The sequence below is a fragment of the Oryctolagus cuniculus genome, chromosome 3 (assembly GCF_051225735.1).
Source record: "Oryctolagus cuniculus isolate XC-2025 breed Fujian yellow rabbit chromosome 3, ASM5122573v1, whole genome shotgun sequence".
NCBI classification, from domain to species: domain Eukaryota; kingdom Metazoa; phylum Chordata; class Mammalia; order Lagomorpha; family Leporidae; genus Oryctolagus; species Oryctolagus cuniculus.
This window is the reverse complement of record NC_142869.1, coordinates 181351472-181365000: the sequence shown is the minus strand read 5'-3', so window position 1 is coordinate 181365000 and position 13529 is coordinate 181351472. Positions and strand designations below refer to the sequence as shown.

General features: G+C 40.8%; 1 protein-coding gene across 1 annotated transcript in view; it reads left to right on the top strand.

Moving 5' to 3' along the window:
• LOC100358478 (uncharacterized) overlaps positions 1-13529 on the top strand; it is a 285002-nt gene that overhangs the window by 241246 nt on the left and 30227 nt on the right. The window contains exons 175-184 of the mRNA XM_089328728.1: positions 258-426; positions 946-1042; positions 1480-1592; positions 2058-2183; positions 3825-3953; positions 5941-6048; positions 7749-7805; positions 8632-8766; positions 10358-10442; positions 11507-11645. Of these exons, the coding sequence (XP_089184854.1) occupies positions 258-426; positions 946-1042; positions 1480-1592; positions 2058-2183; positions 3825-3953; positions 5941-6048; positions 7749-7805; positions 8632-8766; positions 10358-10442; positions 11507-11645 (1158 nt within the window). The remainder of the gene's footprint in view (positions 1-257; positions 427-945; positions 1043-1479; positions 1593-2057; positions 2184-3824; positions 3954-5940; positions 6049-7748; positions 7806-8631; positions 8767-10357; positions 10443-11506; positions 11646-13529) is intronic.

Genomic DNA, 13529 nt, shown 5'->3' with positions numbered 1-13529 from the left:
GGACATAGTTCTTGTCCTCAAGGAGGCCATGACCTAGAAGAGGAGCTCTGAGTCTCACAAACCACAGAATAAAAATGCAAACACACAACACTGGTGCTGAGTCATGGCCACGTTTAAGACCTGAATCACTTTACAACATTTGAAGCTAGGTCCAGATTTTCCGTAGTTCACGAGGTTTCTGAATCAATTTAGGGGTTGCACGTTTGCTCTGGCCTGTGTTCTACAGCTCAGCATGGAGTTCTGCCTTTGTGTTGCAGTTGGGACTCTCAGCTGCCCGGCTTCACCTTCAACGACCAGTTCCTCTCCATTTCCACTCGCCTCCCCTCACAGTACATCTATGGCTTTGGGGAGACCGAGCACACAGCTTTCAGAAGAAACATGAGCTGGCATACGTGGGGAATGTTTGCTCGCGATGAGCCCCCGGCGGTGAGTACGGAGGAGTAAAGTTAGTAAACGTATTTTAATTCTTCTGGAACCCGATTCCTCGGTTTTTCCTTGTTTAGATGAACCCTGCTCTCAGCCACAGAGGCCACAACAGGTCATGCTCCTTTATCCTTTAAAGGCATGTATTTTGCCCTGTGAACTATGCATTTTATTGATTTCACAAACCTTTATTTAACATATCTTATGTGTCATCCAGTTGCTAAGTGCTTAGGTACATGTTTCATAAGACACTCCCTGTGTTCTCCAGAGGCTTATAGGCTAGAAAGACAGATCAGTGCAGAAATAATGGTGGCATGGCGCAATCAGTGATATGAAAGAATGGTGTATTAGGAAGTAAAGAGGCTTGGAGGAGGAGGACACAGCTTTTATTTTGGGTGAGAGGGAGAGTCAAGAAAACGTGATATTGAGCTGAATCTTTAACACTGGGGACAAGATTACTGTTGGGTTATTATGTGGAAACAATTTTCTCATTTTTATTGCCCTTATGATTTTTACTACCAGTACAAGAAGAATTCCTATGGTGTGCACCCCTACTACATGGGCCTGGAGGAGGATGGCAGTGCCCACGGAGTGCTCCTGCTGAACAGCAACGCCATGGGTGAGACTAGGCGCATTCTCCTGCACCTTCACAAATGCCTGTGAATGCTCTGTGGGACCCAGGACGTCAGCAGTAATAGACAATCTTAAGGGCAAGGAAAATGGGACAAATTCATGGAGCTTCCATTCCTTCGTGCATTTAATCCGGATTTACTGAAAATTCTAAACCAGGTGTTAGGTATAGAATTGTGATGAAACACGGCCCCTACCCTTGTGTAACCTTATTTTACTGACATTTTGGCTCATTTCACAAAGTGATGTTTGGGGTGCCTGTAAATCCATCTCTGATTCCACTGGCTGAGGCAAGACTTTCTAAAGGAGGTGGGCATTAAAGAACAAGAGTGAAACCAGCGAATTTTAGGGCAGGTTCCCCCATCTGGGTGATTGACAGCTCCAGGAATGCTCCTCATGTATTTTATTTTTAAAATTTTGTTACAGATATAACACTGCAGCCCACTCCTGCCCTGACGTACCGCACCACAGGAGGGACTTTGGACTTCTATATCGTTTTAGGGCCAACCCCTGAACTTGTAACTCAGCAATACACTGAGGTTGGAAGTGATTCTGTGCACTGATTTTTATTTGGTATTATTGTTATTTTCTTAGCAGTGAGATAAGCCAAGTTTTTATTATTATTATTATTCTTGGGTTATCATTGTTATCTTTCCTAAAAGTCAGATTTTAGGGTTATAGGGCCATCCTTGCATGTTAGCATCCTACGTGTCTCTGGATTATTTGCTAAATAGCGCAAGAATCTCTCATCAGTAATAATCATCCAGTCCCCGGTTTTTCTAGCAGAGGCTGTAGACTATCAGGAAGCTTCAACTACATTTTTTTTTTTTTAATTCATTCCCCGTCTCCACGGTTGTTCTGCATTTATTTGACTTGTTTCTCTTGAGCTGAGCATCTTGCATCAGGTAGTACTCAATAGAAATACTCAAGTTGCTTCAAGTATAAGCCAGATACCTTTCCTTACTTAAGAAATCTTCCTGGATCCATTTTTCTTTTTATTCTAGTTGATCGGTCGGCCAGCAATGACTCCATACTGGGCCTTGGGATTCCAGCTGAGTCGCTACGGATACCAGAATGTTGCTGAAATCGCCAGTTTGTATGATGCAATGGTGGCAGCCCAAATTCCTTATGTATGACACCCTCACTCAGCCTGCGGCTTCATTAGTTATGTGAATGTATAGCTAATTGTATATAACAGCTTCATAGAGACACTACTGCTGTGGCTACTCAGAAGGAACAAAATGTAGCTATGGGACTAGTGTTGTATGGAATACATTGCTTCTTGTTTCCTGCTACCTTTCAAATCCGACTCAAAGCTGAGAGTTGCATAGGTCTTTCAGCAGCAAGGGATGTGATTGGAGGATATTGATATTCACTGCCTCTTGGCAGGGATGCAGTAGCCGTGGCTGGGCGTTAGCCATCACTCTGGGGACTCATAAGGGAGATTTTGGAGAGATGGATATGAGGTGACAATGAAAGCAAATGGATGAATCTAAACATTCACTTTCTAAAACACATACACACTTCTTCAAATCCTACAGTGACAATATAGCACCCAGAAAAGCCTCAAGAAATATGGTCAGTTACTGTCAACAAGCAGAATTCCACAAGCAGCTTGGTCTCTGTCTTACAGTTACCAGACTTGCATCACTCATTCCCTTTCTCCACTTTGAATTCCCCTCCTGAGGTGGTGGAGGGTGACTAGTGATCTGTAGATGAGAATAAAATCAAGTGCTACGATGCTCTTGTCAAGCATAGTTTGACATATGTATGCAGGGATAACTTTTTTTCTCAAGATATACAGTCTTACTCTGTGTACTTATTATACAGAAATTAGAAAATATCAGAAAATTTCAAACTGAAAAAAATCCATAGATTACTTTGCCAACACAATCAATGCTAATAATATGTTGGTTCATTTTCTTCTAAGTTTTGCCTTATGCACAAGTCTCTGTTTCTCCAAATAATGGTTATTCAGTCTTAAGGTCATGTCAGGAGATTATCACCTTTGTCTAAAAGGAAGAATCTTTCTTTTTCTAAGTCTTAAACCACTTTAGCTACAGATCCACAATCACAAACTGGGTGAGCTTCATGTGTAGTAAGCTGGGTTGCTTTACATGTCTGTAATTTTATATATTACACATTATCTTATAACTCTCTAGAATATATATATATATATATACATTCTAGGATAAATATATATTCTGTAAAGCTATAATAGAAAATTTTATAATCGAATATTATTTTATAGTTTTCCAAAATATATATATTCCAAAATATGTTTTATGTGATTTTTATACATCATGCATTATTATATATATATATGCATATATTCTGGAAGCTATATGTATATATTCCATATATATGTGATATATATTCTGGAAAGATATAAAATAATGAACTTCTAAATATGATTAAATTCAGTAAGATTACTATAGGAAAAACAAACGCATACAAGTGTTTTGTGTTTCTAAGAGACATCTCTTAGAAATGCCCTTGCATGTTTCCATTAGCACTTTGCTAGGTCCCTGGCATTTGAGATTTGAAGAGTGGGAATGAATTGAGGGAAGGAAGCAGGAGAGAGTTCCAGCTGGTGGAGCAGAGGGAGAAAGCGTGGGGCAGATGAGCCGCAGGCAGGAATCAGGAAGAAAACCCAGTGAGCACAATTGAAAATCCAGTGTGGAGAGGTAATAAGGTGAGAGGTTAAGGGGGCCCAGGACCCGGTCCTGACAGAGCAGGATCCCAGATATCTTGCTTGTTTCTCCCCTCAGGACGTCCAACATGTAGACATGGATTACATGGACCGGAAACTGGACTTCACCCTCAGCCCCAGCTTTCAAAACCTGAGTCTGCTGATGGAGCAAATGAAGGAAGATGGCATGAGATTCATACTTACTCTGGTGGGTATCGAGGTGGATTAGATTCCAGTTCTATAGTCATGGTTCAAAAATAGTACCATTGAGGGAAACTGGATGAAGGAGACCTCTTTGCACATATTCTGCAACCTGTAAACCTGTACTTTTCTATAAGGTTTCAAGAAGTGAATAAAGGAATATAACTATAAGTAGTTTTTAAAATATGACAATTTATAATATATATAATTTATATATGTAATTATATATAATTTATAATTTATAATATATATAATTTATAATATATAATTTATATATAAATATATAATAAATATATAATTTATAATATTTAATTTTGTAACTTGTGTCACTTGAAGGTAACTTTAAAAAAAAGGTTTATTTGTTTGAAGGGTGAAGTTACAGAGAGAGACTGAGAGACAGAGATCTCACATCCATTGGTTCTCTACCCAAATGGTGGCCAAAGGTCAGGACTGGGCTGGGCTGAAGTTAGGAGCCTAGAATTCCATTCCAGATCTCCCTTGTGTGTAGCAGGGGACCACGCACTTGGGTCATCTTCCATTGCTTTCCCAGGAGCATTAGTAGGGAGCTGGATACGGAGTGGAGCAGCCAGGACTTGAACAGGTGCTCATATACGACGTGGGCATTGCAGATGACAGCTTAACCTGTGTGCCACAGCACCAGCTGCCGGAATCCATAACTTTTTCCTACTCTTCCCTTAGGACAGTGAATATAACACCACCAACAGAGAGCTTCTCACTTAGTTCTTTCTCAGAAGGAAGAGCTGTGCTGTCTGTTTGCCTTCGGGCATTACAAACCCCTTATGTAGGTCATCACTCAGCCATGGTTACCATCAAGGAACTTATCTCTCCTTACTTAAACTCATAAAGAATTGAGTTAATATTTAGAATACTAGTTTATTATTTTACATTGGAAGATTGATCTTGGTAAATACAGAAGCAGTTACCTGCAAATGATTCTCCCTCTACCTTCCAAAATTAGTATTACTTGCTGACTTCTTTTTCATTGATTCATTTATTCAAATATTTGGATAGAACTGGCTATTTGAAAAATCACTGTTCTAAAAGTTATGTGTGTGTATGTATATCCTAAATTAGTGAATACAATGTTCTTTTTCTCAGGAATGTAAATTTTTTTTAATCTAGTGAAAGACAGCTAACATTTAAAAAAACTTGGTGGCAATTCAAAATTGTGAAACTGCATACTCTGCAAGGTATCCAAAAAGTTCATGAAAAATGAAAAATCTGTGCATGGATTTCAAAAAATGTTGTCCCTAGACAGACTTACCTATGAATTAAAACTTTGATGTTTCGTAAATACTTTTGTATCACACAGACTAATTGGAGCAGGTAAAAGACACACTGAAGAAGAAATATTGATTTGGCTGGACAAGTTAGGTCACAGAATATAGTAAAGTCTCACTTTCTAAAGGAAAGTGCTACTGCATTCTGACAATGGAATACATTTTTTAAATGTGCTTGAGGGTAATGTCTTATTAACCTGGTTTATCTCCAGGAGTTGTTTCCAAATATCAGTACCCTTTTTTTCTTCCATGATTTTTATGGAGTAACGCCAATATATTCTTTTATCTTTCAACTCACTGTCAACATAGATTTTTATGTCATTGACAAAATCACTCATGCTGTGTCATATTTCAATTTCTGTAGGATTTTCATTTTCTTTCATTGGTTCTGTCTTTGGTTGGTTACTTTCTGTAAAATATAAAGACTCTATTTGTTGACACAGATACCTTTCAAAGAGATGGTGCTTCATAATGGTTGCACATCATATTTTGGGTAACTGTGGCACCCACCTGTTTCAATTCCTTAGGGTGGCACACCCAGTAGACATAAGATAAGTTATCCATGGCTTTTGAATTTTATTTTACTGGTACTGCGATTCGTCATTTGTGACACCAGGATTCATTAATTTTGGGGGAGGAACTTCCTTGTAGATGTTTTTCTCACACTGGTGGTTTGATGTCCTTTCACCACAGGACCCAGCCATTTCTGGTAATGAGACACAGTACCTCACGTTCACTAGAGGACAAGAAAATGATGTGTTTATCACATGGCCTGACACGAGTGACATTGTCTGGGGAAAGGTATGGCTTGGGGGGTGGCGCCTATATTTAATTAACATTACCTTGTATTGACTAAAACAGTCTCTTAATAAAACCTTGGAAAATATGTTGGGCAATTAATAAACTATGATTGAAGACAATCTGCCTGATACCAAGTAGCTCAACAAACAATAACAAAGCCAAGGTAATGGGTCTAATCTCCCAGGCTATTTTTGAGTGCTCTTATTGCCTGGGAATATTCAAATACCGTCATCCCTTACAGATTCCACTTAACAAACATTAAGAGTCCCTCTGGGAGGGATTTTGAAATCTACGTCTTCCAGCCACCCACACTCAAAGCACATTCATCCTCGACTTGGGATGATTAATTAGCTTCTGCATCTAAATAAATCACTACGTCGTGCAGAGTCCCCCATTTCTCTTGTCTTTTTAACCCCTTTTCTGTGGTCAAAGTGCTGATTTCATATGTGTGATACAATAACATTTTGGGGGGACCTCCTAACTCTAGGTAATAGTAGCTCTTGAACCTGACTCAAACCTAATTCAAACTCTGTTCTTTATTATGCTATGCTACTTACTATTGTTCTGGGTATACGCCATGCTCACTTTCAATGTTGCCTTTTCGGCTTACTCAGATAATATCTATACTTGAAGACCAGCTTAAATCATACCTGTTATGAAGCATTCAGCAGCTATCGTAGCTCCTCCTATTTTTCCCTTTTCTGTTTCATTTCCCTAAGAGATTATGACATACAGTTCAGCACTTATGTATATAACCATCTATGAACTCTTAGAAAACAAGCACAACTGATTACCTAAATCTCAGCAGATAAAAATACTGGAAGAGCATATAGTCAGTGTTCAATAAAGGTTTGCTAATTGTATTAGTTAATTAGTGTACATAGTTAATTTCCTGTAATTATAGATGGACTTGCTAGATAGTATGACAGTATAGCTTTGTAACACTATATATTCTTGGGGTCTCCAATAAGTCATAGTATTTTGGCTAAGTTCATGGGCAATTGATGGAAATCAATCTTATTTAGAGTAATCCTTCACATTTAGCTATAAAGGGGATTTTTAAAAATATTTATTTTATTTATTTGAAAAACAGAGTTACAGAGAGAAGTAGAGACAGAGACAGAGGGCTTCAATCTGTTGGTTCACTTCCCAGATGGCCGCAATGGCCGGAGCTGCGCCAATCCAAACCCAGGAGCCAGGAGCTTCTTCTGGGTCTCCCATGTAGGTGCAGGGGCCCAAGGACTTGGGGCATCTTCTGCTACTTTCCCAGGCCACAGCAGAGAGCTGGATCGGAAGTAGAGCAGCCGGGACTAGAAGAGGCACCTACATGGGATGCCAGTGCTTCAGGCCAGGGCTTTAACCTGCTGCGCCACAGCGCAAGCCCCTTTATAGGGAATTTTACTATAGGTTTGTGACAGGTAGACCAGACAGTTGAAAGTAATTTTAAAAAGATATGTTTAAAACAAATTTAGCTAATGTTAATTTCAAAAATGAAAGTTTAAAAATGTACAGAATGAATAAAGAGACCTCAACATAACTTACTTTCACTTAAAATAATTTCGTATATTCAGCCTTTATAATTTAATATGTGACAAAATCTCCCAGCATTTTATGAAGATACATATCTTCAGAGTCTATCATGAAATCTCATCTCTATGTGATGACTTTTAAAGCTTTAACTTTTTGTTCTTTTTCTCCAGGTTTGGCCAGAGCTGCCCAATGTAAATGTGAATGGATCTCTTGACAATGAAGCTCAGGTTAGAATACAATTGTACATGGATTTTTGTCTACCTTCCTCTAAGCGAGTTGAGTTGTATCTGTTTTATCCTAATGGATAAGTGTCTTAGCTTTACTAAGCAGCTCTAACTTGAGTGTCCTTGTTTGCTGGTAATTTCTTGGCAGAAAAAGTACCTCCTATGAAAAACTCAACAAACAGCTAAAATAAAATGTATAGAAGGAACTTACTGATGGAACCCACTCATACATATGCCATTTAATGCATTGCAATTGATTTGAATCCAGCATTGCTTGGAAAAGAATGAAAAAGTCTAGAATGTTTTCACTAGAGGGACATTCTTTATGAAAGTACTGGATTTTAATGAATTATCTACATACAAAAGAAAATACAAGCCAGTTGAAAGCAGTACTGGCCTTAAACTCACCTTTGCTACCACACCAGCCTGGCATCAGCACCCCTACTCTCTGCAGCTCACTCTTGCCTGGATGAGGGATTCTCCTTCAGTTCATTTAGCCAGTCTAGAAAAAGCATTTGTATTTCTAAAGTTCAACTGTTTCGACATTGATTGTTAATTTCCAGTTACTATGATTTAATGTCTAGTCTTACAGGAAATCCTATGTTTAAAAGGGACTTTAAAGCTATTTAACCTTCTTCCAAGAAAATAATGAAATCAGCCTTCCCCAGTCTCTGTGTCCACTAAACTCCGTGTTACAGCAGACCTCGGGTTACTTCCGAAACTGAACTGGACAGACACACATACCTGTTCCTCTCTCCTTCCTGGTCCTCGGATTCTCCCTCCCAGGGAGGCTGGGGCCCCACCCTGAGCGTGTGTGTTACTCTTACAGTGGTCCAGGGCCCACGTTGCTTTTCCTGATTTCCTGAGAAATAGCACAGCTGCGTGGTGGAAGAAAGAAATACAAGAGCTCTACACAAACCCTCAGGAGCCAGAGAAGAGCTTGAAATTTGATGGGTTGAGGATTGTAAGTGCACCCTTAATTGCTTTTCTTTGGAATTGTTGGTAGTGAAAATGTGGAGTGGCAATCCAGAGACTGGCAAAGCAGGGAGCTGGACCACAAGGGACCAAAAGAAGGGAGATTGTTACAGAATCTGGGTGTTGAGACCAGGCAATGCTATAATTACTGTGGTCTACCTAGCCATACTTTATCTCGGGGGAGTTAGAGCCAGTGGAGGAGCTGTGCCACTGCTGCAGATGCCAGAGCATGAGAGAGAGGAAAAATTCCCGGGGTCCTCTTACCTCTCATCCTCCAGTCTCTCACCAGCATCCCCTGTTGGCCAATTAGTGAGGCAGCCTGAGAACCCTTTCTACAGTAGAGGGCAGAGCTGGGACCCACAGGACAGCCATCAGAGAGGTAGACACTCACTATGGGACTGACGCAGAATGCTTTCAGGGGATGGCTTCAGAGACCTGTTTAGACACGTGTTACACAGGCTGTTGGCCTTAGAGCCAACTTACAGCAGGGATTTTTTAGGTCTAGAACATGTGTCCAAGGCACATGTGTTTGTGCTTTTCTGTTGTTTGAAAGCATATCAATATTTTGATTGCCTTCCTGATTGCCCAGTGGCCTGAAATCTTAAACAAGTTCTGGGCCAACTCTGAGGAACTGCTCAAAGATGGACTGAGCTGGCATAAGCTTGATATTCATCCAGAGACAAACCTATAAGGTAATGGGCAGTCCTGGGGACTCCCTGACATTTGATTGTTCAGGAGAGATAGGCAGAAGGTAGAATATGAAAGTACATTAATCAACCAAACAGCAGAATCAGTGAAGAGATGTGGGTGGCACTGATCACAGCAGTTACTAGTAACTCCAGGGTATTTTTGCAGGAAATTTCTGCAAGAGGGAATGCTACAGCTGGATAACTCAAAATAATGAACACTTATCCAATACTTGCCTTGACCAGGGTTGTGTCCTACTTACCATAGTCCAACATACAAAATTGTAACCTTTCCCTTGATAGGGGAAGCAATGACCATCCCTTCAGGAGCTCTTACTCTTTTCTTCTAAAAAGAATTTACTCCAAATTTGATTTTGTTTCCAGATTTGCATATGTTATACACAAGTTTTTGGGGATCTATCTGCAGCAGAAAGTGAATTGCCTTTCCTGTGCATAGTCTAGGCTGATAACAGAATTATTCTAAGCTGTCAGAGTAACAAAGTGTAGAGGAAGACAATAGTCACCACTGGATAAAGATGGAGTGAACAATCCACGCGTGGAGAAACGAAGACTGGCTTCCTGAGTGGGCATGTTTCAAGAGATTTCCTGGATCCAGGCTCCAGGATTATCTCAGCCTTTTTCTCACTGTGAAATAATCTTCCTAAATTTAAAAATACCAGGTAGTCTGAAGAGTGTACCACTCCACCTAATCTGACACGGATATTCTTAGAGTCCATTTTGGTCACTGCTAGGAATTGAAGAGAGTAATTGAAGCCACTTGGAGGACCGAGGGCTTCAATTATGACACGTTCATTTCCCTGAGGTCAGTGGCCTAAATAGCCAATGCTCTACTGCCCCTCACATCACAGAACTGTTTTTGCTCACTCATTTCAGGACATGAACGAGCCATCAAACTTTGTGGATGGATCTGTCAATGGCTGCCGAAATGATATTCTTAATAATCCACCCTATGTGCCATGTATGTAACATGATAACTTCCTCAAATTACTTCCCTAATCAAACACCTTGAAACTTTCCTCTTTACTGTCAAAGCAAAGTCTAATTTTTGATATAGAATGTATTGTTAATCATGACATAAAACCCCAAATTGAATTATCTCAAATAAAAAATGTACTACTAATAAAAATTACTAGTAAATAATGAATAAATAAATTACTAATCAAACACAAAAATAATGACAGGATTGTGAAAGGCCCTACATGGTGATTGGTACATTTGATTACTTTGATCATTGTAAGCTGACTGTTGAAATTTTAAAGACTTCTGTATGCAAACACATATGCACACACAAAGGAAAGAAAGAGAGAGAATGAGAGAGGTTCTTTTGATCATGTAATAAAATCTAGTCCATGAACTCTCTCATGTCAGCAGATACTTCATAAAGGATGTTCCCCATTTGTACTCTGACACAAACAGAAATAGGATGTTGGAATCACAGGATTCTCAGAAAGCTGGGTCTTTACATCTTGCAGGACCCCAAGGAGGGAGGTGACTCACTTTATAGAAGTGGTGCACCAGTAATTTGGGGGACAGAATCTAGACTCCAAGTTCCTTGAGGGTCACTGCTATGCTGCCTGCCCATGGCTCGCTAAGTCACTCGTTAGTGCTCTTCTTCCTCTCTGATTTAATATTTAAGTATCAAGCAAGTGCTGACGACTCAGAAAGATTTACACATTTTCATACCAAGTTGATTAAAAATAAGATCTTTTCCCTTGAGGACATTACCATCTAGTGGATGCCACAGTCCTGACAACAAGGATTTATTCCAGTGACAAATCTGCTAGTACTCTATAAACCAAGAGTTGGAACAAAAGGAAGGGTGTTTTCCCCAGTTCTATACCCTGTCCATCTTTGGCTATAAAGTCACATGATGTTGATTTTGTAGAGCTAAAAACTTGGGAAATTGGACCTGTTATTGGTTTCAAAGTTATTGATTGAAATAGAGAAATGCTAAAATGATAGGCATTTCTAAACAATGTGCAAATCAAGTTGCTTGGGAAATAATGGATCATTTCTGTTCAGACCTGGAGTCCAGGGGCACGGGCCTGAGCAGCAAGACCCTGTGCATGGAGAGTGAGCAGATCCTGCCAGACGGCTCCCGTGTGCGGCACTATGACGTGCACAGCCTGTACGGGTGGTCCCAGACCAGACCCACCTACGAGTGAGTGTTTTCATCACTGGTAGCAAAGATAACTGTACACATTGTTGCTTTTTCTCTTGTTAGACTTCTGTTGTGCTCCTATCAGCGTTATTCTGATTAAATGGATGTATGTACAAATTCCATGCAAGATTCCCCAAGCAGGTACAACAACTGAGCCTATTTGTCAAGTAGATTGCTAAAGTCACCTATTTGAGCTGCGCAGTTGGTGGTTTTTTGTATATTCATAGAGTTGTGCAGTCATCTGTAAAATGTTAAGACAATTTTCACCATCTCCAAAGGAAAATCCTGATCCATTAGCAGTCATTCTCATATTTTTTTTCCATGTCCTAAACTCAAGTCACTACTAATCTACCTTCTGTATATATGGATTATTATTCTGGATATTTCATCTGAATGAAATCACACAGCGTGTGGTCTTTTGTGCCTGAGTATTGTGTGTGTGTGCGGCGTGTTTTCAAGATTTATCTCTTGGGCCGGCGCCGCGGCTCACTAGGCTAATCCTCCGCCTTGCGGCGCCGGCACACCGGGTTCTAGTCCCAGTCGGGGCACCGGATTCTGTCCCGGTTGCCCCTCTTCCAGGCCAGCCCTCTGCTGTGGCCCGGGAGTGCAGTGGAGGATGGCCCAGGTGCTTGGGCCCTGCACCCCATGGGAGACCAGGAAAAGCACCTGGCTCCTGGCTCCTGCCATCGGATCAGCGCGGTGCGCCGGCCGCAGCGCGCTGGCCGCGGCGGCCAATGGAGGGTGAACCAACGGCAAAAGGAAGACCTTTCTCTCTGTCTCTCTCTCTCACTGTCCACTCTGCCTGTCAAAAAAAAAAAAAAAGATTTATCTCTTAGCATGCATCAGTATTTCGTTTCTTTTTACAGATCAATAATGTTCCATTGCATAAAGATGCTATATTTTCTTTATACATCCATCAGTTGGTGAAAATTCAGGTTGTTGTTTTCACTTCTTGGCTATTTTAAATAGTGATGCTATAAACATTTTTTAAAGATTGATTTATTTGAAAGGCAGAATCACAGAGAGGCAGAGGCAGAGAGAGAGAGGTCTTGCATCTGCTGGTTCACTCCTCAAATGGCCACAATGGCCAGAGCTGAACTGACCCTATCTGAAACCAGGAGCCAAGAGCTTCATCCAGGTCTCCTACATGGGCACAGGGGCCCAAGCACTTGGGTCATCCTCCACTACTTTCCCAGGCATGCTAGCAGGGAACTGGATTGGAACTGGAGCAGTTGGCACTCAAACCAACTCCTATATGGGATGCCAGCACTGCAGACTGGTGCTTTAACCCGCTGTACCACAGCGCTGGCCCCAGTGCTATAAACATTTAACACTTACGAACTTGGAGGCAGCAATGTAGCATAGTGGTTAAAGCCATCTGAGATGCTGGCCTCCCATATGGGTGTTGGTTTATGTCTTGGATGCTCCACTTGCAATCCAGCTCCCTGCTAATGACTTGGGAAAAGCAACAGAAGATGGTTAAAACATCTGGGCTCCTACCCTCAATGTAGAGATTTGGATGATGTTCCTGGCTCCTGGCTTCAGCCTGGCTCAGCCATTGTGGCCAACTGGGAAGTGAGCCAGCAGATGGAAGATCTCTCTCTCTCTCTATCTCCTTCTCTCTGCCTCTCCTTCTCTCTTCAGCATAACTCTGACTTTCAAATAAATAAATAAATAAATCTTTTAAAAAAATCTTCCATCCCCTGGTTCACTCCCCTGATGGACCAGGCCAAAGTCAGCAGCCAGGAGTTTCATTTGGATGTCCCGTGTGGATATAAGAGCCCCAAACACTTAGGCTGTCTTCTGCTTTTTCTAGGCCAGAAGCAATACCTGCAATCTAAAGTCCTGCTTGAACCCATTTCCTCCATGAAAACCTCTCGGATG